Here is a 27,220-nt window from a genome sequence, read left to right as displayed (position 1 = left end):
ATTCTGCTAGACCTGGCTTGAACTCACACCCTCATTTTCTCATGGTGCCAACCTCCCAGACACTTGACTTCATCATCTGCCCTAATGTCCTGACTATACCTTCTTCTCCCTGAGATCAACTTCCCAGCTAAACTCCCTCTGACCTCAGGTTTCTTATCATCAGGATCCTCTATCTGCAGCCGTTCATCCCATTTCCTTGGTTTCCTGGCATAGGGGTCTTTTATTTTCCTGGGAGGCAAGAAGTCCCAGTCATCTTCCAGGCCCCCAGTTGTCACCTTCTCGTTGTCAATTTTGACCTCGTAAGTCGCATTAGGGCGAAGGATCAGAGTGTACAGGTGAGTGTCTTTGTTGATCTGTAAAGGGAATGGGTGATATTTCAGTTCCATACAGGAGATTGTTGATCTCAGGCACTGTGTTGCCTGAATGTCCTCTCCCACATATTTACACACACTTTACCACATTCCTTTCCCCTTCCTCTAGTTAATACACCTACAGGGATTCTGGGCTCACCCCGCTGGTGCACGCTCCTGTGGTCTCACTTCTGTGGTCCTCCATCTTCTAGCCCCTACCTTTCTGAAGCTTGATCATTCTGCCTGTCCTATTAAACTGTGAGCTTCTCAACAGCAGGGGTCATATATGATTTCTCTATCATGTCTAAGCTTCCAAGCTGAGACTTGCCCCAGAGGAGGACTCAAAACATCCAGCCCCATGTTACAAGGCTGGTCAGGAAGACCTAGCTTCAACACAAGATTCCTAATGCCCCCGGCCTTATGGGCTTTTCTAGACTCTGTTCCTGCTGTTCTCTGTACAACAGCCGTATCAGCCCTCCGGTTGTGCCTCGGTTTCTTGAGTTTCCTTGGCTTTGCTCATGCAGTCTCCTCTTCCAGAAGTTCATCTTTCCATAAAATTGTCACACTCGTTTACTAGAGCATGCTCGTCTTTCAGCACGAGGAAGGCTTCTCCAGGAAGCAATCCTTACCTAAGCCTCCAGGTGGAGGAGGAGCCCTCTTCTCTGCTCCTGTATTACTTTCCTTTGCTTGACTCTTATCTTTACTCAATTGTGAAAGTTTTGTTTGTTTTGTTTTGGTAAGATCTTGCTGAATTGCCCAGGTTGGCATTGAACTCACAACCCTTTCACCCCAGCCTACAGAGTGGCTGGGATTATAGGCATAAATCACGGTATCAGGCTTTACTGTGAATTTGGTTAATTCAAAAGACCTATCTGGCTAAATCTATCCCATGCTCAAAGCCCAAGGCAGAATTAACATCTGGTTAATAATGCCTGTTAGGACTGTTGATTGACCATACCTACTGACCTCTAGCTAATCTAGAGGCTTCTAACTTTGGTACTGAGGTAAACTGACCCACCCATCTCATGTAAGCACAGCACTCCTGACCCCCACCCTAGTATCTACAGTGGGGAATGATGCCACACCAGCCTTCACACCACATTACTTCCCAGGTTTTTCCGTCAGCTGTTCCGGTGTGAGCTCCTACAGTGTGTATATAGAGCACATCTCTAGGTCTACTTAATCTGTAAAATGGAGACGATAAGGTTTAATTGATAGAGTTCGTATAAGAAAAAAATGAGATAACATATATAAACCCCCCCCCTGGGGGGGGGCTGAAGAGACGGCTCAGCAGTTTTGAACACTGGCTGCTCTTCCAGAGGACCTGGGTTCAACTCTCAGCAACCACATGCAGCTCATAACAACCTATAACTCTGGTCACAGGGAATCTGACTTCCTACTCTGGTTTCTGTGGGCATTAGACATGTATGTGATGCATATATATATGTATGTGTGTGTGTGTGTGTGTGTGTGTGTGTGTGTGTGTGTAAAATAACCATACATATAAAATATAAAGATAAATAAAATTTTAAAAATTTAAAGGATAAAATCCTTTGCCTAGGCTGAGGATTAATCCACATACTCACCCTGCACTTGAGGGTCTTGTTGTTCTCATGGTATTTCCCTTGGTGATAAAGGATGACCTGTAGTCTGTTATTGCCAAAGCCACAGATGTCCGGGCCTGGAAATTAAACCCCAAAGTGTGATTTCACATCTATTTTAGGCAGCATGCCCAGTCTGAGGCCAAGACCCAAGACAGATACAGCCTGTGTATCACTCAGTATTTCCAGAAGGAAACAGATGCCACACTCAAAGTCAGGACTATTTCAGACAGATTTAATGAAAGGGATTATTTACAAAGGGGGAGGCGAGATGTTGAGAGAAGGAAAGGTACGGTGCTGCCCTGGGCTAGAAGCAGCACAGGGGAGGGCAAGGGGAGAGGGCACCAGGCCCGAAGAGAGGCTGAAGGCAGACACAGCAGGAGAGAAGCAGGCTTTCAGTTGAGAGACTCAGCTCAAAAATTCCTCTAATCTCCTGCCAGGGCCCCGCTGGCCAAACCCACTGGAAACCCCTCATAGGCCAGGAGTTTCTAACATGTCACTTAATTCTGACAAATAAGCATTACCATCTCCACTTTAGATGGGGGTGGCTCAGAAAAGCCAAGCAGCTTGCCCACAGTCAAGAGCTGGTAAGATGCCTTGCTAGAATTCAAAGCCATTCCTACCTAGTAACAGAGCCTGAGAGCTTGTCTGCCTTGTGCTAATTCTAGTGAGAAGTGTGAATTAGAGCTGGGGAGCCCAGAGAGTCCTGAGACTCTCATGCTACTGCTCTCTACTGATACCTCACAAAGGACTTCTCAGCCTGTCAGCTACTATCAAGTGTGAAACACCCTCTCACACACAACATGTATACATACAACACAACACACACACACACACACACACACACACACACACACACAACACGCACTCACACTCATACACACAAGGCATTTACACTATACTCTACCCACACTGGTCTCCTCTCTACTTATTTACCATGCACTTGAATTTCATGCCTGAGCTTTAATACATGTTGTGGATTCTGCCCCTATTACATGCTGTCCTCCTCCTATTAAAATCAAACTCACTCTTTAAAGAACAATTAACACCTCCTCCAAAAGGCCCCCACTTGTACTGAATCATGCTGTCTCTTAGGATCTCATAGAGCCTCATCAACACCTCTTTTCCCCAAAACCTTTTTAAAGACAATATGTAGCCTTGGCTGTCTCACCAGCCAAATGAAAGATGAAGTCCCTGGGACTCCATCAAGCACCACATAGTCAACACAGGCATTCAAGGGGTCACGTTTGGTGCGAGGCTCTGAGGTATACCTCCAGACCTCCAGGAGCTTACAGCCTAGGGAGAGAGATTCCATGTAACCTTGGGGAGAAGGTGGGTGCAAGCAGTCAAGGAGTAAAGGGTGGGTTGCCTGGCCTGGGACATGAGATGGGAACAGAGGTGATGAATGCAGGTGAGGAACTGTGGGGGGACTGCGTGTCCAGGTGATATGTAGACAAGGCTGGCCTCACATTCCTAGCAATCTTCCTGCTTCCGCCTCTGTGTACTGACATGTAGCATCACACTTGGTTCTGAAGCCTTTTTAAATTAAAAAAAATTTTTTTCTCCCGAGACAAGGTTTCCCTATATAACAGTCCTGGCTGTCCTGGAACTCGCTCTGTAGACCAAGCTGGCCTCAAACTTACAGAGATCCCCCTGCCTCTGCCTCCCGAGTGCTGGGATGAAAGGTGTGCACCAGTACCACTCATCTAAATTAAATTTTTATGTTTATGTTTATCTTACGTATGTGTGTTTTGCCTGGTACCAATGGAAGTCAGACAAGGGAGTTGGATCCTCTGGAACTGGGGATGGTTGTGAGCTGCTATGTAAGTGCTGGGAATCAAACCCAGATCCTCTCAACAATCTGCTCTGTCTAGCCATCTCTCCAGCCTGGCTCAATACTTTTTAAAGAATATAGATTTCACTCTGCTTTTTAAAAAGTTATTCAGCTGCCTGAAGGGAGAAGATGCAGGCTTTATAGAAAGACTGACTCAAATCCTGGTTTTCTACTATCTTGAGCAAATTTCTTAGCTTTATTCCCTCATCTGCAAAATGGGAAGAGTAATACACGGTGCAGACGCCGAAGAAAACAGAAAGATGCTGAGCAGACACACTTTACACACTCTGAATGTTACACTATGCGTAAAAGACAGACTGGAAGCAGGTAGGGGGACTTGCACCTATGATCTCAGCACTTGGGGGGCTGAAGCAGGAGGATCACTGTGGGTTTGAAGCCAATTTGGGCTACATAGTGAGTATGGAACTATAGGGTGAGACCTTGTAAGGAGGGAGTGTGAGATTTTTTTTCCCTACTTCTTAAGTTTTTTGTTTTTTTTAAAGATTTATTTATTTATTATGTATACAGTGTTCTGTCTGCATGTATGTCTGCATGCCAGAAGAGAGCACCAGATCTCATTATAGATGTTGTGAGCCACCATGTGGTTGCTGGGAATTGAACTCAGGACCTCTGGAAGATCAGTCAGTACTCTTGTTTTTTTTGTTTTTTTTTTTTTTTTTTTTTTTGGTTTTTCGAGACAGGGTTTCTCTGTGTAGCTTTGCGCCTTTCCTGGGACTCACTTGGTAGCCCAGGCTGGCCTCGAACTCACAGAGATCCACCTGGCTCTGCCTCCCGAGTGCTGGGATTAAAGGCGTGCGCCACCACCGCCCGGCCAGTCAGTACTCTTAATCTCTGAGCCATCTCTCCAGCCCCAATGTGAGATTTAAGGGGGGAAAAAAAGGATGTAGATTTTAATAGGGGCAATGCAGCTGAAAAGAATAATTTGAAAAAGAAAGAGTACTGCATGGGGAAAGGGGGAGGAGAGGTGAAAGGAGGGGAGAGGAGGGGAGGGGAGGAGAAGGGAGGGGAGGAGAGGGAAGGAGAGGAGGAGAGGGGAAAGGAGGGGAGGGGAGAGGAGGGGAGGGGAGGGGAGGAGGGGGAGGGGAGGAGAGGAGAAGAGAGGGGAAGGGAGAGGAGGGAATGGGAATGGAGGGGAGGGGAGGGGGCAAATGCTCGCTGAGGCTTCCAGAGGAAGGAAGTGTCTAAAGAGAATCAAGGGAATGTTAGTGCCTGTTGTCCAGCACAGCCCTCTCACTGACTTCGTACAAAAACATCTGGTGGAGTCCACATTCTTCATCTGTGCTTCAGAAGCTGGAATGCTTGATTTTTGCTGGTTTTTCAATATCAACAATGTTGAAAGTAGGTTCAAGGTTGTTTGGAGCTAAAAGCTGGATTGCCTCAAGAATGCCTAGTTACATATGTAGACTACAACTGCCACACTCTGGACATTCACAGATGCTTACAGAAAGTCATTTCTCTGACTCTGGCTGTCTTTCTCTTCTCTGAGGCAGAGCACAGTCCCTTGCTGAAGGTCTGTGTTCCTCCTTTGCTGAGAACTGGGCTATATCTCCATGTACTATAGACTTGCCAATACCATGTACTCCCAGATCTCTTTGGTCTATTTATATTAACATTTGGGTTTAGAGATGCCTCTTTTTTCAGATCTCTGGAAAGTCCTACTGCACAAGGGATATGTAGCTATCAAATTACAAGCTGTCCGTTACAGGTCTGTCTGAGTCTTTTCAACTACCACAGTGGTCCTTATCCAAACCCCACGGGGCTGAGAGCAGCGATGTAATATGGGGAGCTTACCGAACATGATGTAATACTGGGACTCTGAGTGCATATCCTCCTGGTTCAGTGTGGCAGGAAAGAGTTTCACGTACCCACCGCCGCAATCGATGCCTTGCTCATGCTTTACTGAAAACTGAACCACCAAGGTCTCATTCACATTGCTGAATGGCTTAAACCTGGTGGAAAGGGCATAGAACTTGGCATCCTCACTGGTCTGGAGACCTGGTAACAGAGAGACAGTGCAAAGGCTTCAGACTGAAGTTCCCCGGAAATACCTAGAGAGACCTAGCCCTTGACTTAACCAAGCTCTAGTGTTTTCTCACACATTATGGTGTGTCAGGCACAGGGCAAGGAGCATTATAATATTATCTCATCTGAGCCTCTGAGCAGCCCTGAAAAATGGGCACTATGCCCATTTAATAAGTTAGGAGGCTGAGTCACAGGGAGGAGACGTGAAGCCACATGGCATGGAAGTAACCTAACTGGAATTTTAAGCCACATTGACACATTCCTTTGCATCATGCTATCACTTATTTTCTAGAGACATTTCAGCATCATTCCACGGCTTTATAAGTCAAGGCCCTACTGTGTACAAGTACTACAGTAGAAAGGAATTAACAGAATTACAGAATTAACTCAGATAAAATAATAATTGTTGCTATTGTTCACTGAATATTTTAATCACTAAATGATTTATCTCTTTTGTGTGTGTGTGTGTGTGTGTGTGTGTGTGTGTGTGTGTGTGTTTTGCAGGCACACGTGTGCATGCTTCTGAATACACAGAGGCCAGAGGAAGATGCCAGGTGTTCTGTTCTATTACTCTGCCTTATTCCTTTGAGACAGGGTCTCCCACTGAACCTGGAGCTAGCAGCCAGTAAATCCCAGAGATTCTTCTGTCTCTGCCCCAACACTAATGCCAGGGGTACAGGAATACACAGCTATCCCAGCTTTTTATATGGGTCCTAAGGGGCTTTATTTATTTATTTTATGTGTTTTGTCTGGATGTATGTCTGTGTACCACATGCATGCAGTGCCTGCAGATGACAGAAGAGGGCAGTGGATCCCAGGGGACTGGAGTTCACGGATGGTTACAAGGTGCCATGCAGGTGCTGGAAACCTGTGTCCTCTGGAAGAACAGCCAGCCACTACTGAGTCCCATCTGCAGCCCTGGTTCTAGGGATTTGAACTCAGGTCTTCATTCTTGTTCAGCATGACACAATGTCATCTCCCCAGCCCTTTACCATTTAACTCTACAGAGGGTTTCTTCGTTCACATGTGTTTGTGTACTTAGCCCTCCCAGTAACAACTGAAGGTGAGCTATACCAGTTTCCTCACTTGGTCATGAGGTCGTTGAACCTGTTTCACATGACAGTGGTCATCGATTAGTTGTAATTGCAGAGCCCCAACCTCCAGTGAATAGCAGAGCTGCCAGGGCCCCCAAAGCTTTTCCAGGCTGACCATCTGAAGCAATCATATAGGAAGTTCCTTGCTAAGGATCACACAATCACAAATGACAGACATGTGGAAATGCTCAATTAGTAAGTGTTCAATGAAGTTGGATGTGGTAGCATACACCTGTAATCCCAACCTTTGGGAGGTGGAGGCAGGGGGACAGGTAGTCCAAGCCCAACTTAAGCTATGTAAGATCCGGTCTTAAAAATCAACAACAAGCTGGGCGGTGGGGGTGCACATCTTTAATCCCAGCACTCAGGAGGCATAGGCAGGCAGATCTCTGTGAATTTGAGGCCAGCCTGGTCTACACAGCTAGTTCCAGGACAGCCATGGGTACATAAAGAAACCCTGTCTCGAAAACAAACAAACAAAAAATCAACCACAACAAAAAATGCCAAATGACAGGAAGGAGCACAGGGTCTGATTTGGAAAAGGTCTTAAGCATTTCTTGTACACCAAGCTCTGTGGTGAACAGTTTCATATCTGACATCATGCTGGAGACTGTCTGCATGTTTGAAGAGTATTTCTACTTCTTTTAAGGCCTCCAAGGGGCTAGAAGAGCCAGGAAGGAAGGAACGGACAGATGGCAGAAGAGCACACTTTGAGACTCTGCCCTGCCACACCCTGCTGTATAAACCAAACCAACCTCCCCTCTCAGTCTCACTGTGACTCTAGTGTCCTTCCAGATAACCAGAATCTAATGGACCACAGAGTATGGGATGCAGGAGGGTCAGCCGAGGAGCCAAACAGTGAAGAGATGTGTGGCTGAGCAGACTGCCTGTACTGGAGTACCAAGACCCGGGGGTCTCATGAGATGCTCAGTCTCCAGTTCTCTGTCCTCTGAAAACAATTTTCCAGAGAGAATTTAAATGAGATTTTAAAATGCTCAAGCCAGTTCATAATTCTCTCCTTTAATAAATATGAAAATGAGATTCATAACAGTAGCCAGATGGAAGAAGATGGGAAATCACTCCAGGGGATGATCAATGAGCTCTATTTATAGAACAAAAGCTTTCTCAGACCAAGAACCCACGCCCACAGTCCCTGTCCTCAGAGCTCACCCTTCCTCCACAACATTATTTGGCCCTTACAAAGACTCTGTCTAGAGAGCATGGCAGGTGAAGGTTATCCTCATCTCAAATCAACAGTCTGAGAAGCAAAAAGACATGCTCCAGTTAGACAGCTAGTCTGTCAGTCCCAGGTCCATCTGCTCTCCTCTCCACCACACAAAGCTGCTCTAGAAGGAGCGACATTTGGGTGCTTTGCAGTGCTTTCTTGGGTTTTTTACAAGTACAGAAGGCTACTTATAAAATCCTAGGAGTTTGGGGGAAACAGCACACATTAGTGGTAATGAACACAGTCCCTGGAGTCAGAGCTAGAGTCAGATCTCTGTTCCTCTCAGCTGTGTGATATAGCCTTGGGCAACTATAAAAAAAGAAAGAAAGAAAGAAAGAAAGAAAGAAAGAAAGAAAGAAAGAAAGAAAGAAAGAAAGAAAAGAAAGAAAGGAAGGAAGGAAGAAAGAAAGAAAGAAAAAGAAAAAAAAGGTCTTTGAGGCTCCTCTGCAAAACTGGGAAGACAATAATAACCACTACATGAAAACGTTAGGTAGATGAATGGGAAGACAATAATAATGGCTTCATGAAATTGTTACGAAGATGAATGGGATATGGGATAATGCGTAAAGGGTTAGCTTAAAATGTTCATTACTCAGTTATAGGGCATAATAAATTTTAGGGAGAGTCCATCCTTTTTTACTTACTATTGTTTTGTTTTGGTGTGTGTGTGTGTGTGTGTGTGTGTGTGTGTGTGTGTGTGTGACAGGATCTTACTCTGTAATCCAGGATGTCCTAGAAGCCATCGTTTAGCCCAAACTGGCTACAAACCCATGGCTATGCTCCTGCCTCAGCCTCCTGAGTACAGGGATTACAGGCATTCACTACCAAGTTCAGCTCCATTTACTCTTTTATTCTATTTTATTTTTTAGGTAAGAGAAATGAGTTGGCAATCATGGATAAAAACAACTGGGTAAAAGTCCTGCTTTTCCCAGTCCATCAACACATTCCTGAATTCCAGTATTTACCTTTATCTCTTTCTTTATCTTGATAAAATTTCCCTGCAGTAAGCTGGAATTTACCATAATCTGACTGATGTTTAGATTGGACCCATCGTTTTGTCCATCCATCTATGGAATAAAGGAGAGAGAGAAAAAAACACATTCACATGAATTCAGTTTTGGGTGCTAATTAAGCCCTATGGAAGAATAACAGTGTAACAGAGGGTGACTCAGAATATTCCTGAAATTATGCTCACCACACAGCACCCGGAACTCACTCTTCATGTCTTGACATGAAGAGCTGCTCAAATGCCAAGCAACTGACCACTTTTCCATCAGCACCTTCCTTCATGACAGTTAAGTCTTGAAAATTGCCACGGGAAGGCATAGTTGGAGGGCATGAAACGTTTACCGAGCCCTTACATTTATATTGGGTAAGGGAAGACAATAAAACCTGCTCTCTAAGGCAAGAGACCGGCAAAGACATTGTGTGCTTCTTGAGTTAGCAATGATGGTCATGAACAGTTTCTACTTACTCCTGTTCTGTTGCTTAAACTTTTCAGACTCCCTCTTGCAGTTTTAAGATGCTGATAAATGTGTTTTGCTTTGGCGTAGATGGCATGCAGACAAAGAAGCATTCTTTTGAGGACCTGGCATTCCACCCAAACACTCAGTGTCTTTCTAATTTTTTTTTTTTTTTTTTTTTTGCCTCAGAGTTGCTGACTCCTACTTCCTGGGCCCAATCACAGTCCCAGAGTCCCAGAGCAATTTGGCAGCTTGAGATAGACCAGGCTTTGAGGGTGGCCTTTATTTCACCTCCTCCCTGCCTCAGAATGGAGTTTCCCAACACTCACTGCCTGATAGGTAAGGGCAATGCGGTTCATCTTCCTGTGAAAACCTCACATCAGCACACATCCAGCATGAACACCAGGAGCTGGTGGTGTCAGTTCCTCTTATTCAAGGCCCAAGTCTGATGACTCAATTGCTTCTCAGGAAACCCAGGGGTTTGGTCTTATGTAGTCCAGGCTGACTTTGAACTCCTGATCCTTATGTCTCTGCTTCCTAAATACTGGGATTACAAGCTATAACACCACACTCAGCTTGCACTCGTGCGTGTTCTCTCTCTCTCTCTCTCTCTCTCTCTCTCTCTCTCTCTCTCTCTCTCCCTCCCTCCCTCTGTCTCTCTCAGCTTTTTGAGACAGACTTTCTCACTGTGACCTGGGTCTTGCTGATTAGGAGTCTCTGCCTCCCAGTGCTGTACTAACAAGTACATGCCATCGCAACTGATTTTTTCCATGGGCACTGAGGATTAAATCAAGCACTTTACTGACTGAGCAGTCTACTGTCCCCTGACCCTTGGGTGGCAGGGTTTCGATATGCAGCCCTGGCTGGCCTTAAAACTCATAATGATCCTCCTGTCGCAGATTCTTGAATTCTGGGATTACAGGAACACAACCAGTACTATACCATAGGATATGAGATTACAAGCACACACTACCAGAACTATACAGTGGGAATCTATTTCAAAAATGAGAGAGAGAGAGAGAGAGAGAGAGAGAGAGAGAGAGAGAGAGAGAGAGAGAGAGACTTCCAAAATACATTGCTATGGTATAATGCCTATTTTGAATTAACAGCACTTTAAAAAGAGCAGGAATCCAGCAGTTAAGAGCACCTGATGTTCTTGCAGAGGACCTGGGTTCAATTCCAACAACCACATGGCAGCTCACAACTATCTGTAACTCCAGGCCCAGGGGATCCAATGTCCTCTTCTGACCTCTATGAATACTGCATGGATGTAGTACACAGACATACATGCAGGCAAAACACCCATACATAGAAAATAAGAAACAAAAGAAAAAAAACAGGAGAGTAAGTGCAAGATCAGTCTGTCTCATTCTCTTTCTTAAAAGCAAGAATGCCATTTCCGTGTGGACAGTGTCTTCTCTATACCAGAGGGAAGTTCTTATTATCAAGGACAGCAAACTGAAGCCGAGGGTGTTTGTACACACAGACCTTGTTACAGTAATCTTTATCTTCTTGATTACCCCTATGCCAATTTGCTTTCCAACTCCAAGCTCACCTCGCCACAGTTTACAACTTACTATTACTTGTCCAGTTCAGTGCATGTGATGGGTGGTATAACTTCTTCATTGGTTGTTGGAGGTTTGTTTTATTTTTGAGTTTCATGTAGCCCAGACTAGCCTCAAACTCGAATTATCTTGAACTTCCGATGCTCCTGCCTCAGACTGCTGAGTGCTGGACTCTCAGGTGTACACCATCCCACCTAGCTTTCCACTGGTTCTCCGTTTCCTTAGAAGGACTCTGGTATTACTATACTTTTAAAAACGTACCTGCATTAACCTTTTGAAGACACTTACATACTTAATGCATGTGCTGGCTAGTTTTTGTCACCTTGACACAAACCAGAGTCGCCTGGGAAGAGGGAACCTCAACTGAAGAATCGCCTCCATCAGACTGGCCTGTGGGCATGTCTGAGTCAGGGCATGTTCTTGATTAATAACAGGTGCAGGAAGACCCGGCCCACTCTGGGCACTGCCACCCTGAGCAGGTGATCTTGGGTTGTATATGAAAGCAAGTGGAGCAAGCCATGGAGCATGAATCAGTAAGCATCTTCACGGTCTCTGCTTCAGGTGCCTGCCTTGGCTTCCTCCATGATTGACAGTAACCTATAAGCCAAATAAACGCTTTCCTCCAGAAGCTGTTTTGGTCATAGTGGGTTTCTTTTGTGGGGTGGGTGGGTGGTTTTGATACAGGGTTTTCTGTGTAGCCCTTGCTATCCTGTGGTCCAGGCTAGCCTCAAACTCGAGATCTGCCTGCCTCTTGGAGTGCTGGGATTATAGGCATGCTCTACCACTGCCTGGCTGGTCAAGGTGTTTTATCATAGCAACAGAAAGGAGGCTATGACAAGAATAAAAAAACCATATTTAATAAATACATATGCTTTCCCCTGTTAATCCATTTTATGTACGTTGATTGAATTCTCTGGTTGAGGGAAAAAAATTATAAAAACACCTGAAAATTAAGAGGGAGCTGGCGGTGTTGCTCAGTGGCCGTGTATTTGTTTAGCACGACCCTGGCTTGATCCTCAATTCCACAAGGCGCCAAACCAGCAACCAATAAGTGAAAAACCAGAAAGGGGAGAGATTAAAAGTCTTCCTCCCCAACACTTCCCAAAGTCTTCCTGTCTCTTTCAATGTCTCAGTGTTCAACAGGTCTCGGTGAACAATTTTATTACCCCATCTTAATAGAGAGAGGGGTCCCAGAAGTTTATTTCTGCAGGAAGTCGTGGTGGTTCAGGTGAAGTGGATCCTACTTCTCTGACCATAGTTAAGCCACTGAAGGATAAGGATTGGTACAAAAGATGAAAGACAAATTTGAAAGTTAGTATATGTTAGGCCCTCATGTGGCTTTCTGAAATCTTCACTCCAAATTTATAGCAGCTGCTGCTTCATTATTTCCATTTGCACCTAGGGTGCTGGATAGTTTTATGTCAGCTTGGCACACCCAGGGTCATCTGAGAGGAGGGACCCTCAATTGTGAAAATGCTTCCATAAGATCAGCTATAAGCAGACAAGCCTGTAGGGCATTTTCTTAATTAGTGATCTATGGAGGAGGGCCTAGCCCATTGTGGGTGGTGCCACCCCTGAGCTGGTGGTCTTGGGTTCTGAAAGAAAACAGGCTGAACAAGCCATGATGAACAAGCCAGTAAGCAGCTCTCCTCCAGGGCCTCTGCATCAGCTCCCGCCTCAGGTTCCTGCCCTGTTTGAGTTCCTGTCCTGACTTCCTTCAGTGATGAACAGTGGTGTGAAAGCATAAGCCAAATAAACACTTTCCTCCCCAAGTTGGTTCGGTCCATGATGTTTTATCACAACACTAGTAACCCTAGTTGTCCTAGTTAGGATTACTGGTGTTGTGATAAAACATCCCGCCAGGCAGTGGTGCTCACACCTTTAATCCCAGCACTTGGGAGGCAGAGGCAGGCGGATCTCTGTGAGTTCGAGACCAGCCTGGTCTCCAAAGCGAGTTCCAGGAAAGGCGCAAAGCTACACAGAGAAATCCTGTCTCAAAAAAAAAGAGCTGATCCGAAAGCTGTCTGATTTCAAAGCTGTCTTTCCTCTGGAAGAGATAAAGAAAAGTGTTATGTAGAAAAAAATGCACTATAATAATAGCTACTAAAATAGATTTTTAAATGAATGGTATTTAAGAAATAAAAAATAGCTACTACTTAGCAGCTGATGTCAGGCATTGTGTTGAAAGCTGTGCTCATATCCTCTCCCTGCGTTCTCATAATAGCCCCATGGTAAATGTCCTATTTTTCCCATTAAAAATGAAGAAACTGAAACTCAGAATCTTGCTCAAGAGCTCAGTTTGTAAGAGAACAAGGCAGACTTGCATCCAGATCTGTGCAACACTGAGATCTGTATTTTTAACCCTTAGATTATATAACTCCCCTTGGAGCCATGTATGAGAAAAGCCCTTTATAACCTAAAAAGTGTGCAACAAGATAAGGCAATCATGGCACTTTATAATTTGTGTATAATTTGAATAATGTCTATCTTTCCCATGTTCTATAATTACTGTGTTGACTATTATGTGTGTCCCAGTATTTAATATGGAATAAACTGCCCCAACTCATTGCTGAATGAATGAAGAGATGCATGGTCATGCCTTTTGTCTAAGCTGTAAGATTCTCAACCTTCCAAATGGAGGAATGGTTATTATTCACTCACTTGACAAATGTTAACTGAGACCAACAAATATGTAGAAAGAATTGTACATTGTTGGCCTTTAACTCCATGGTAGAAGAGATTAAAACAGAAATCCAAGGTTCTCAACCTTAATTATTTTTCAGGGTGAAGAGTATTGATACAAATCACACCTGACACAATTTGAGTTGTATCAAAATAAGGAGCTTCTCTTGGGGGCTAGGAAGATGGTCAACGGTTAAGAGCACTTACTGCTCTTACAGACGACCCATGCTTGTTTCCCAGCACCCACATGGTGATTCACAACCACTTATAACTCCAGTTCCAGAGGATCTGATGCCTCTTCTGACCTCTGAGGGCGCTTTCCCACATGTGGTGCTTGTACATACATACACTGAGACACATACACATGAACTAAAAGAAATATTTCTAAAAATAATAGCTTCTCCTTAGGAAAATAGTGTCATATAATTAATAAAGTCCCACATTAATACATCATGTTTTTCTTCTTAATCTTTAATATCTTAATATCAGAAAAGGCTCAGGCTAGAATGACTAACTGGTCATTTACTCTTACTTTTACATATTACAGATAGTGAAACAGAGGCCCAGAGAGAGAAGTGACCTGTTCACGGACACTTAGTTATCAGTCGTAGATCTGATACTAGAGCCAGGTCTTCTGCAAACATTTGTTGAATATTCACTTTGAACCAGGCACCTGGCACACAGACAGGAGTCTGACAAGGGCCCCTTCAGAGACCTATGAACCTCGGGGGGTTCAGGAAGTCTGGTGGAAGAGACATTCCTGTAAGCAACTGAGCAGTAAACACACAAGTAAAGCACCTGAGTGGTTAGTATTAACAGAAGGTAGCACAGGCTAACGGAATTCTGCAAACCGTAGGCTGCTCAGCATCAGAGAGAGCATAACTGAAGAACTGAAATGGCGGAAAGGTGAGGCATGAGTGTTCCAAACACAACGGCTGCACGTGAGAAGCCCGGAGAGGGAGAGGACGCAGGGGAGAGCAGTGTGTTAGCCAAGGTGGGAGGCCGCCAGCTCTTCTACCTGCTAAATCCTCCCTTTAAATCGGCCAAATATTTATCTCCAGAGATCACTCTAACAAAAAAGTAATGTGTTCGGGAGCTGGCACATCTAAGTGATAAATGCACACAATCTTCCCCAAGCCTGAATTTATCCCATATCTCTACCTTCGAAAGATTGGGCTTGGGGACTCATCACTGCCACCAGCTTCAGAAATATTTTTAACTTCTTTGAGACTCAGTTTTTCATCTATAGAAGGGTATTATCTAACTCACAGAGTTTCTGGAAGAATGAAAAGAAATGACATGCAACACTGGGATAGACTCAGAAAACTCCTGGAGGTTGTATCTGTATGCAAATATATACACATATGTAAGAAAGATATATAACATTAGCAATGACATAACACTAGAGGTATATATAACATTAGTGGCAAAGAAATATAAATACGCTGGGCGGTGGTGGCACATGCCTTTAATCCCAGCACTCGGGAGGCAGAGCCAGGCGGATCTCTGTGAGTTCGAGGCCAGCCTGGGCTACAACAAAGCGAGTTCCAGGAAAGGCACAAAGCTACACAGAAAAACCCTGTCTCGAAAAACCAAAAAAAAAAAAAATAATAATAATTATTATATATATACATTTGATTTGAAGGTAAAAGTTGCTCTTTTCCCAGTGGGGACAAAAAGATCCATTAGAAGCTTGCATAATTAGATAAATGTACTTATTTATTCAATATTGTTAAATTGTATCTTTAGAGAATTTTCTAGATAACCTCTTTTTCCCTCCCTCCCTCCCTCCTTCCTTCCCTCCCCGCCTCTCTCTGTGTGCATGAGTGTGTGTGTACGAGTGTGAACACGCCCCATGTACACGTGGAGGTCAGAGGACAACTTGCAGGAGCCGGTTCTCTCCTTCCACCGTGTGGGTCCTGGGGACCGAACTCAGGTGGTCAGCCTTGGTGGCAAGCTCTTCACCTGCAGAGCCATCTGGCCCCTACTTTTACTCTAGAGCATCTTTAGACTCTCAGAAGAACTTCAAGGATATTCCCGAGAGTTGCTGTGTGCCCTACACCGCTTTCCCTACTGTTCACATTCCTGGGTTTGATGTCCCATAGCTGTGTTGAACCACGATGAGCTAAGAGCTGTGTTTATTTGGACTTACTTTTTTTTTTTTTTTTTTTCTTTTCTTTTTTTTAAGATTTATTTATTTATTATGTATACAGTGTTCTGTCTGCAAGCATCCCTGCACACCAGAAGAGGGCGCCAGATCTCATTACAGATGGTTGTGAGCCACTATGTGGGCACTGGGAATTGAACTCAGGACCTCTGGAAGAGCAGCCAGTGCTCTTAACCTCTAACCCATCTCTCCAGCCCTTCCTTTGTTTTTAAGTAATAATCTTTTTCTGCTCTAGGATGCCACTCAGGATGTCACACTACGTTTAATAACTGTGCCTCAGTCGGCTCCTCTGCTTAGTGACCATGTCTCAGATTTTGCCTGTTTGATGACTTTCACTTCGAGGAACACACAGATGCTGGGTAGAATGTCCTTCAGGTAGCGTTTCTCTGATACTGTTCTTGGGGTTAAATGGGGCTTATAGGTTTAGGGAAGGAAGGCCAGAGGTCAAGTGTCCTTGTCCTCTAGTCACTGTTAACATGATGGTGGGACACTGGTCAAGTTCACTCAGCTAGCTCTACACTGGTAAGGACTCCTGGTGTTGATGTTCTATCTGGGGTTGGAACTCGAGGCTAAATTATTTATTTTGTTGCTCCAAGGTCTTCAGCCTCAGATGCTCTTTCCATTGGCTTCTGGCTCTCTGGAAAGCTCCTACCACGTCCTTACTTTCTTGGAAGTATAAAATGCTAAGATAAATCTTGTATATTCCCTTCCCTGACCCTAGAGTTAACCATCCCTGTAAAGAGTGCTAGTTAGCAGCCTTTAAGTGGCAAGTGATATTACAAAGCCACAGTGTGAATGCATTTTTACAAGTGTTTTATTTTGATGTGTGTGTGAGAGAAAGACAGAGGGACACACACACACACACACACACACACACACACACACACACACACACACGGGGGGGGGGGGGGATTGTGCACGTGGAGGCTCTCAGAGGTAGATGTCAGGAGTCTTGACAACTGCTTCTCCGCTTCCTTTTTCTTCAGAGTCTCACTGCACAGCCCTGGCTGCCTTGAAACTTGCTATGTAGGCTCAACTGAGCCTCAGCTCACAGCAGGTCTCTGCATCCGAAGTGCTAGGATTAAAGGCTTACAACACCACACCTCCTCCTCTTTTTTTTTTTTTTTACAGGATCGCTGACGGAATCTGGAACTCACTGGATCAGCTAGACCGACTGGCCAGTGAGTCCTCTCAGTGCTAGCATGACAGGTGCCCACCACCATGCCCATCTTTTCTTTGAAACATGGGTCCTGGAGATCATAACTCAGGTACTGGTGTTGCCATAGCTAGCACTTTATCCACTGAGCATCTCCCCAGCCCTATAGTGTTTTAATTACAGCATAACATTTGTTTTTTTAAAGATTTATTTTTATTTATTATGTACACAGAAGAGGGCCCCAGATCTCATTGCAGATGGTTGTGAGCCACCATGTGGATGCTGGGAATTGAACTCAGGACCTCTGGAAGAGCAGCCAGTGCTCTTAACCTCTGAGCCATTTCTCCAGCCCAACATTTGTTTTTTTGAAGTGGATAAACCAGAAATGTATAGCTTAATGAGTGTGTGTGTGTGTGTGTGTGTGTGTGTGTGTGTGCGGTATGCTGGGGATTAATTCCAAGTCATCACACATTCCAGGCAAGTGCTCTGATATTGAACTATGCCCTCAACCTCATTTAATGATTTCTTTTTCCATGCTGGAGACTGAATACATATAAACACTCATTGGAACTTAAAGAGAGAAACTTTAAGGCAAATTACTCAGATGATTGGGATTACAATTGGTAAATGACATCATAATTCCAAATAATTTTCAGTTCATCCTATTCTTATATCCTTTACTCTGTTTCGTTTTGTTTTTAAATGAAATAATCAGGCCAGAAAGATCATACTGAACAGGAAGAGAGGTGGGAGCAGCTTCATCTCTTTTTTTGATGTGTGTTTATGTATGTATGATGCATGTAGCTGTCTGTGTGTAAATGTGCATGCATGTGCATGCACACTACTTTTGAAACAGGGTCTCTCACTGAACACAGAATTCAAGAATTCAGCTAGGCAGACTGGCCAATGAGCTCCAGAGACACCTTACTCCAAACCATCTCTGCCCCTCATTCTGGGGTTTACAGACGCATGCTGCTGTACCCAGATTGACATTGTTTCTGGGGACCCAAGCTCTGGTCCTTGTGCACACTTGCACAACAACTAACTGAGCCGACTGTCCAGACCCTCTACCTTTGTCCTAGGTCTTGTGTTTTTGTTTGTTTTGTCAACTTGACACAAGCTAGGTTATCTGGGAAGATGAACATCAACTGAGAAGATGCCTCTGCAAGATTGGCCTGAAGGCAAGCCAGGCGGTGGCGGCGGCGGTGGCGGCGGCGGCGGCGGCGGATCTCTGTGAGTTCGAGGCCAGCCTGGGCTACAGAGTGAGTTCCAGGAAAGGCATCAAAGCTACACAGAGAAACCCTGTCTCGAAAAACAAAAACAAAAACAACAACAACAAAAAAAGATTGACCTGAAGGCAAGCCAATTTTCTTAATTAGGAATTGATGTGCGAGGGCCCAGCCTATTGTGGGTGGTGCCACCCCTGGCCTGGTGGCCCTGGGGTGTTTGAGAAAGCAAACTGAGCAAACCATAAACAGCATCCCTCCACAGCCTCTGACCCAGTTCCTGCCTTAAGTTCCTGTCCTGACTTCTTCCAATAACGGACTGTGATGTTTAAGTGTAAGATGGGATAAACCCTTCCTCCCCAAGTTTCTAATGATTGTGGCGTTTTAGTACAGCAATAGATATCTAAGACAACTTTCTTTTTTTTTTTTTTTTGGTTTTTTGAGACAGGGTTTCTCTGTAGTTTTGTGCCTTTCCTGGAACTCACTTTGTAAACCAGGCTGGCCTCGAACTCACAGAGATCCGCCTGCCTCTGCCTCCCGAGTGCTGGGATTAAAGGCGTGCGCCACCACCGCCCAGCTGACAACTTACTTTTTTAAACAAATTTCCTCCTTTCTTTCCTGTACTGACTCACTTGTTTATAAGGCAATATGTACTGTGCAATAAAAATAATCAAATCCCTTCCTTCATGGAATTTATATGCTGATTGAAGAGTAAGATGGCCAATTTCACAAAATAATGTAGAGATATATTATGCAATCTACAACAGCAGGGAAATTATAATTTTAGGAACAAAATTAAAGAGTGCTAAGGTACGACTTGGGATAGAGTGGCCAGCCTCTGTGCTGAGATGACATTTGATCAAGTGACTGATGAGCATGAGGCACAGTCTAGGTGGGCTGCTCCAGTAGAAACCACAGAGAAGGAATGTGAATGGGAGCAGCTCTTCAATGCACCAGAGCACATCTCCATCCAGTTTTCACGGCAGCCACCAGGAAGTCAGGATGGCCACCTCTGTCTGTGCAAGCTCAGACAAGTAAGTGGGCCAGGGGCATGGCTCAGTTTCAGAGAACTTGCTTAGCATGTGCAAGACTCTGGGTTTGATTACACACATACACACACACACACACACACACACACACACACACAGTTTAAAAATAAAAGAAAAAATCAGTGAGATTAATAAATTATACAAGGTCACCACTGGCAAATGGCAGAGTCAGAACATGAAGTCCCATACGTCCGAGGCCCCACTCTTCCCTCCTCATCCCTTCGTCCTCCAGAGAGATCCTCGCCATCCGTTTATACTTGAGCTCTGGAAAGGCCAGCTGGACCAAGTCCCTTTGGTTTGGGCATCGATCCAGGGCAATTCTTCCCCAAGCTCAGCATGTCCAAGTGTCCCTGATTCACAGATGGTCTCAATTGCTTATCAGTCAGAGGCCTGGGCAGCAGGGTGTTCCTCAGCCCTGCTGGGCTGTCCCCAGTGTGTCCATGCCAGCTGGGTACAAAGGCCCTTTGTGTCAGAATGGCTCTCCTGCCAAGTTTTCATAGACAAGTCTGAGAGCGAACAGAATTAACATTCACACACACACACACACCTTGTGACTCCTGCATCATTCAGACACTCATTGCAATTCCAGTTTCCTTCCTCCAGATTCTGTAACTTCACAATGGTGGCTGCTGTGGCCACTGGTTTTCCCTTCATATCTGTTTGTGTGGTTGATATGATGATTCTCCCATTTGCTCTGTTAGCCTTCCTGTCTATGGTAACGTGCCAGTTCCTGGGAAAGTCCTGGATTTCCACATGCTCATGTTGTCTCAGAGGTCATTGGCATTATTGTCTGCTGGCCACCAGACACTTGGCAGCTTTCAACAGTGACCCCCAAATGCTTTATGAAGGAACAAGACCTATGACTGACAAGAAACTCTGCCACTGACGCATTGTGGAACTTTGGGAAAATGACCTTACCTCTCTGGGGCTCAATTTCCCCATCTGTACAAAGGAGGGTGCCTTCTAAGGCATCACACCCTTTCAGGACTGTGATGCTCTGTGGCCAGGATATTCTAAGGGAACAGCAGAAAGCAAGGACCTAGATCTATATCTGCCTCAATTCCTTTCAAAGATTTTGACATGGCATGCCCCTCCTCTTATCTCCGTTCACATGAGGAGAGAAAGGAGAGCATTTGGATTAGATGCTGTCTCTGGCCCTTTCGGTTTGACATTAAAAGCATCTAAGATTTACCTTCAGTGAGGTTGCCAAGCTAGAAAGCCTTCAACTTACTTGGCTCATGGGGGTGGAGGCAGTGGAAGAGAGCTAAATTAGTGTTAAAAAAATTATTGAAATCATATGGTCCTGGATTCAAATTCCACATTTGCCATTTTAATAGCCAAGTGACCTCAGTCGGCCTATTCTGCTTCCTTTCAGCTTTGGGAAAATGAACAACTACTTTGTAGAGGTGAACTGAGATTTGGACTATGTACAGCATTATGCCTAGGGAACCCCTTGTTAGTTACTATTACTTAAGCTATCAAGTACAGCTTAGCTGGGCAGGGAGTGTGGGGTGGGGGAAATGCACGAAATTCAGATCCAAGAAGAAACGAAATGACAGAACAGATATTCTGTTTAATTTTTTTTTCTTTCCTTTGGTATATTTTTTTTCCTTTTAGGGTCTTATGTAGCCCACACTGGCCTTGAACTTGCTAAATAGATGAGACTAGCTTTGAACTCCTGATCCTCTTCCCTCTACCTACTCAGTGAAGGGATCACAGACATTTTGCTTTTTATAATTAAAATCATAACATAAGTTTGTTATAGAAAAAAAATCAAGGGTAAAACCATCTGTCTGTCCTTTATTTACTATTTGCATTGTGGTATATTTTCTTCTATTAGCTTTCCTATGCATAGACATAATTACATAATGATAAAATATACTTTACATACAGTTTTGTACATTTTTATATAACATGAGACCAAATATTTAAATATTTAGGCTAAACATTTTTCTTTTCTTTCTTTCTTTTTTTTTTTTGTTTGTTTTGATTTGTTTTTCGAGACAAGGTTTCTCTGTGTAGCTTTGCACCTTTCCTGGAACTCACTTGGTAGCCCAGGCTGGCCTCAAACTCACAGAGATCCGCCTGGCTCTGCCTCCCGAGTGCTGGGATTAAAGGCGTGTGTCACCACTGCCCGACTACATTTTTCTATAACATTAAAACTTTATATTATTTACTTATTTATTCATTTATCTGGGCCTCTGAGGCAGGGGCTTATGTAGCCCAGGTCCCTCTCAAACTTGCTATGTTTCCAAGGATAACTGGAACCCTTAAGTTTTCTATGTTCTCTTCCTAAGTGCTAGAATTGCAAGCAGGTGCCAACACACTCGGCTTTCTCCATGAACTTGATTGAGCACTTCCTGTGTGCCAAGCACTCGGTGAGGTACAAACACTGTAGCTGAAGAGATGTGGTTCTGACACCCTTTTGTGCCTCTCAATTCCCTTTTGTAAAGCTCTCCCCTCGTGTCCACTGAACCTGTACTTTGCGTTCCAAATTATCTACCTGAGCGCTACTCTTTCAGGAAGAACTTTCCAAAGCAACACTTCCTCCACTTTCATCTGCTCTTCAGCCCACTGGGGTCAGGCTTCCAGCCCCATCATGCTACTGAGCCATCCACTGGACTTCCTAACTGTAACATGAAAGGGACTAGGCAGGCCACACCTTTGTCTCCCAACTGCCTTGTGCACGCTACACAAGTGATCTACCACTGAGTTATACCCCTAGCCCTGCCACCTGCTTCCCTTGCCCCTTCCCGTTTTATTTATATTTTTATTAGGTTTTTTTTTTATTAACTTACTAATTCCAATTGCTGTTGACACTCACTGCTTAACCTTGGGAAAAATCATTCAGCCTCTCTTCCCTTCACCTTCCTCATCTCAAAAACACCTCAAAGGGATATGATTATATGTCAAAAAAAAAGTTGACTAAAAACTAAAGTTATTAAAAAAAAAATTAAGCATAGTAGAATACTTCTGTAACCAGTCCTTTGATGGTATAGAAGGTTCCCAAGTTCAAGCCATCCTCAGCTACACAGTGAATTTGAGGACATCTTTTGGGGCAGGGGGATGGGAGAATGGGGGATACATTGGGAAATGCTAGAGTATAAAGGTAGGGGAAGGTTAATGAAAGGGAATTCTATATATGGATCTGGTTGAAGACTTTCTGATGGGGTTGCTCTAGGGCCCCCCACCCTCCTGTAAGTAGCCCTCCATCCATGCTCTAGAATCAAGCCCAATAAACTCATGCATTCCCCAGTGGAATCATACTTTGGTTTGTTGTTGGGGCCTCATAAGGAGGGGACAGATGTTGTTGATGTCTCCCTAGGTAAGGAATTCTCCCAACAACCTCAAAAGGAACCTTCTAAAACGTATATTAGAAGAGACTGGGTAAAGCTGGGTATGGTGCCAGATGATGTAACCCCAGCACTTGGGAGGTAGAGGCAGGTAATCAGGGTCCAAGGTCAGCCTGGACTGCAAGAAACCTTGTCTCGAAACAAGACCAGGTTTGGTGGCTCATGTCTTAATTCCAGCACTTGGGGGTCAGAGGCAGTTGGATCTCTGTGAGTTCCAGGCCAGCTTGATTTACATATCGAGTTCCAAGCCAGCAAGGGCTACATAGAGAGACTCTGCCTCAAAGATCTAGAGAGAGAGAGAGGGAGGGAGGGAGTGAGAGGGAGGGAGGGAGGGAGGGAGGGAGGGAGGGAGGGGGAGTGAGAGGGAGGGAGGGAGACAGAGAGAGACAGAGAGAGACAGAGAGACAGAGAGAGACTGGAGATTGATCATAGCATGTTCTGAACGTATTCATATTCTGAATGGTGGTGATACTTTTTGACACGGGATCTCACATAATCCAGTCTGGCCTCAAACTTGCTTTAGAGCTGAGATTGGCCTTGAACCTCAGGTCCTCCTGCCTCTTCCTCCCAAGTGCTGCTGGAATTATGGGCAAAGGGCACCATACTATTCTAAATGTATTTTGAAGATAGAGCCAGTTAGACTCGCTGGTTGATTAGAGGGAGGAGAAGAAAATTAAGGAATTACAGATAGTTCTCAGACTTTATATATATATACAACCCAGCAAGTGGATGGTCTGCTTAGGATGGAAAAGTGGAGTCCTGAAGGGTACCTCAGCTGTGTTTTCAACATATTAAGTATGAATGAACTTCTGAGTGTCTAGTTTGTATATCAGTCTCCTATGAATCGGGATAGAACAAGTCCGTGCCTAAATCCTCTCAGTTCTGACTGTGTGACCGTATTAGTCCCTATAAGCTAGGGACAGGCTTCAGAAGAGGGAGACCCCACTAGCCAGCCTCCTTCAACAGCAGAACCTGCCCCTCTGGCCTTTCTCTTTTGGGTGTAATTGCATTTTGTGTGGATCCACTTAATTGTTGAGAGGACCTCAACAATTAGATTTTGGTCCTCTGATGGGAAGATTTCATTCTTCTTAGGGTATTATTTTTTCAGTATGCGTCAAAACTCCAGTCCTTTCCTTCTATAGCCCTATCCTCGGGGACCTCCCCAGGCAGCCACAGACTTTGAAGCACAGGACAGAACCAGAGAGGCACACAGTTGTAGAGTGTGAGTGGGTTGACACAGGAGGAGCAAGGATGCCAAGGGACCCAGAACCTGTCCAGGCAGGGCTTCCCGGAGCAGGCCCCCTCACAGCTAGCCTCCCTGCACAGGCAGAAGAGCTGGCCTCCCTATTCACTCACAATTCTGGCCTCATCTAATCATCTTGGGGCTGGAGGTTGGAAGCCAGCCCTTTCCTGACTCCAAGGAACGTTTCAGAAACATTTCTCAATAAAACCCATGGGCATTTCACTCCTCCCACATCAAACGAGTGGAGCCCAGACCCTGGGGATGTGCCTGCAGGCCTGTGCATGTTCTCTTTGCCTCTGGCAGAGGGATGAGGGTTTGAGTCCCAGCCAGACCAAGCAGGGAGGTGGCCCAGGAGCCAGTGGTCGGAAGCTGTGGCTACATTGGGCTCACTGAAAGGTCAGTCAGGAAAGGGTGCCACCAACCTGTCCTTGGTGAACAGGTTCCCCTGAAGCAAGTCAGGGGGTTGAGGGACTTCTTGCCAACTGCTAAACACTTTTTTTGTCTTCTCCCCTATATTCTGATCAGCATCGCCCTGGTACCACCTCTACTTTCCACCAAAATTCCAATAGCCTCTTAGACAGCATTCCATCTCTAGACTCAAATTTGGGCAGTCTCACAATCTGTTTCATTTTTTTTTTTTTTTTTTTAATTTTGAGACATCATCTCACTTGTAGCCCAGGCTGGTCTAAAACTCTATGTAGCTCAGGTTGGCCTCCAACCCATGAATATCCTCTGACTTTAGCCTCCTGAGTGCTAGGTTGGAATTTTAGGTCTGTGAACCACCATGCTTGCCTTTTAATTTAATTTTATCTAGACCTTGGCCTTTATCTAGGTCTTGCGATTCTGTCTGGCTTGATACTTGCTCTGTAGCCCGGTGCTGAGATTCGCAATGTGAGCCGCTACTCCTAGCTCACAATCCATCTTCACATGTGTGCTCCAGGGTTCTTCAAGACACAGGTCAGACCCTGTTTCTCCTTGCTTACCACTTTCACTAGCTCCCTGATGGTTCCAGCAAAGACCAGGCTTTGAAGCTGTCCTGAGCCGGCCCTTCTCTCCTGCTCCCCTTCTCTAGCCTCACCACATACTTACCAGCTCCTCCAAGATGCCACTCTAGGCTCTGTCGATCTCAGTCCTGGCAGTTAAAAACATGGTTTGAATTTTGCCTTCTCCTTGAAGCCTCCTGCCCTGGTCCCCTGGCTAGGTCTGTTCAGCCTGTCTTCTGAACTATCTCTTCACATCGCTACCCTCAATCTACTGTTATCACAGATCAGGGAATTGAGTCTCAGAAAGTAGAAAGGGCTTGTCTACATTTTCAAGGTAGAATGTGGACTCAAATCCCCAAAGTCCTTATTCTTGGGTGAGTGCTTTATTCTCTATACTCTCCCCCAATCACACACTCACACACACACCAAGGCTGAAATAGTGTCACTGAACCTCTGTGTAAGTAACACACACACACACACACACACTAACACTGGGGGTGTAACTCAGTCGGTAGAGTGCTTGCTAGTGTACATCAAGCTGTGGCTTAGATTTTCAGCATTGGAGACAAACTGGGCGTGGGGACAAACACCCGAAATTTCTGCACCAAGGAGGCAGAGTGTGGAAGATTAGCAGTACAGCTACATAGGGAGTTCGAAGTCAGCCTGACTGTATCAAAGTAACAAAGGAAGCCTATGTCATAAGTAAGTAGCCCTGCCATAATTTCCTGATGTTCTTAAGACATTCCAGGGAAACAAGATCCTCTGAGCTCTTGGCTTTTATGGAGTGTGGAAAGTCTTGCTATCCTCACCCACAGTGGCACTTTTTCTCTGGGTTCACTTGCTTCTGTTTCTAAGAAACAACATTGAGCACACCTACTAAGTGCAGAACCTTGCACATCTTACCTCCTTTAACTCTCAGAATAATTTTGCAAGATCTATATTGGCCTCTTTTACTAGGGAAGGAATACAAACACCGACCCGGGGCCACAGCTAGGTCTGAACTGGATTTGAACTGTGGCTCTTCTCGCTCTAAAGGGGTTCCCAAGGGGAAAGTTAGATTGACCTCCTCTGGAACTGGTGACTGAGAAGGAACAGGGGCGCTCTGGTCTAGGACAGCTTACCCCCATCTTCGAACTCCTCCCGGAAGTAGACTCGGCGGCGCTTCCCCTGCGCCCTCAAGGTGCAGTTGGTCAGCAGCAGCAGAGGCAGCATCCACAGGCTATTCATCTCCACAGTCCTGCAGCGAGGTCTCGGAGAGCTGTGTAACCCAGCGGGTGCGTTGTGTGTCTCTCACTTTGACCCTGGGGCTCAGGCTGGCTTCACCCGCTGCAGCACCTGGCTGTCTCCCATTCGTGGCCTGGGTCTGGGCAATGAAGGCTGTAACCAATGGTTGGGAACCACGAGCTGAGATTGTTGGAGGATCTCTGACTACATGTCAAGGGAGCTACAGGGTTCCCCAGAGTGTGGGGGAGTGGCAGGACCAGCTGAGGCTAGCCTCTAGAGAGTCCTGTGAGCCTGCTCAACTTTGGAGTAGTTGGATTCAGACTGTTCTCAATATGATTCCTTACCTTACCTCTCCTTCCCTTCGTCCACTCACTCATCCATCCACTCACCCACCCACTGTGCCAACGCAGAAACTATGGAAACAGTGTGATGCCTGTTTATTTTAACAAAAACATGCAAGGCCCAAGGTTCCCCGCAGGAAGCACTAATCCAGGACAGGGTCTCAAAGGCAGTGTCCTGAAGGAGGTGAGGGTGGCTGAGCCAGGAAAAGAGAAAAGGGGTAGACCAGGGCAGGGCAGGAACAGGGGCAAAGGGAGGGAAAGACTTGTAAGTTAATCCTGCTTCTACACCATCATTGCCATGCAGCTGCTGCTATTTCCCCCATTGTGAGGAAAAATGAGGCCGAAGGGAGGGAAAGGTGACATCATTTGTTGACCATTGTACCATGTGCTGAGCACCCCACCCGGCCCTTAACAAGCATGGTGCCAGTCAAGCTTCGCACAGGTGCGTGACAATAGTGGTACTATACTCACTCCACAGACGGGCAAACAGAGGCTCCTGGAGACCAGCGGCTTGCCAACGTCACAGGGAGGTAGGAATAAGAACTAGAACCCAGACCTTCTGGGTCCCGTACCTTTGATGAACTTCATGTATCTATTTACTGTATTCACTGAAGCGTTATT

General features: G+C 45.2%; 1 protein-coding gene across 1 annotated transcript in view; it reads right to left on the bottom strand.

The window, feature by feature from the left end:
- The window catches only part of LOC131905086 (calreticulin-like), a 36,002-nt gene extending 9,741 nt beyond the window's left edge, over positions 1-26,261 (bottom strand). Inside the window, exons 1-5 of the mRNA XM_059256034.1 lie at positions 26,156-26,261; positions 9,113-9,214; positions 5,598-5,801; positions 1,937-2,031; positions 144-353 (exon numbers count right to left, since the gene is read on the bottom strand). Of these exons, the coding sequence (XP_059112017.1) occupies positions 144-353; positions 1,937-2,031; positions 5,598-5,801; positions 9,113-9,214; positions 26,156-26,261 (717 nt within the window). The remainder of the gene's footprint in view (positions 1-143; positions 354-1,936; positions 2,032-5,597; positions 5,802-9,112; positions 9,215-26,155) is intronic.
- Positions 26,262-27,220: the final 959 nt, after the last annotated feature.

The sequence above is a fragment of the Peromyscus eremicus genome, chromosome 2 (genome assembly GCF_949786415.1).
Source record: "Peromyscus eremicus chromosome 2, PerEre_H2_v1, whole genome shotgun sequence".
NCBI classification, from domain to species: Eukaryota; Metazoa; Chordata; class Mammalia; order Rodentia; family Cricetidae; genus Peromyscus; species Peromyscus eremicus.
The sequence above is the reverse complement of the archived record's forward strand: the minus strand, read 5'-3'. Positions and strand labels throughout refer to the sequence as shown.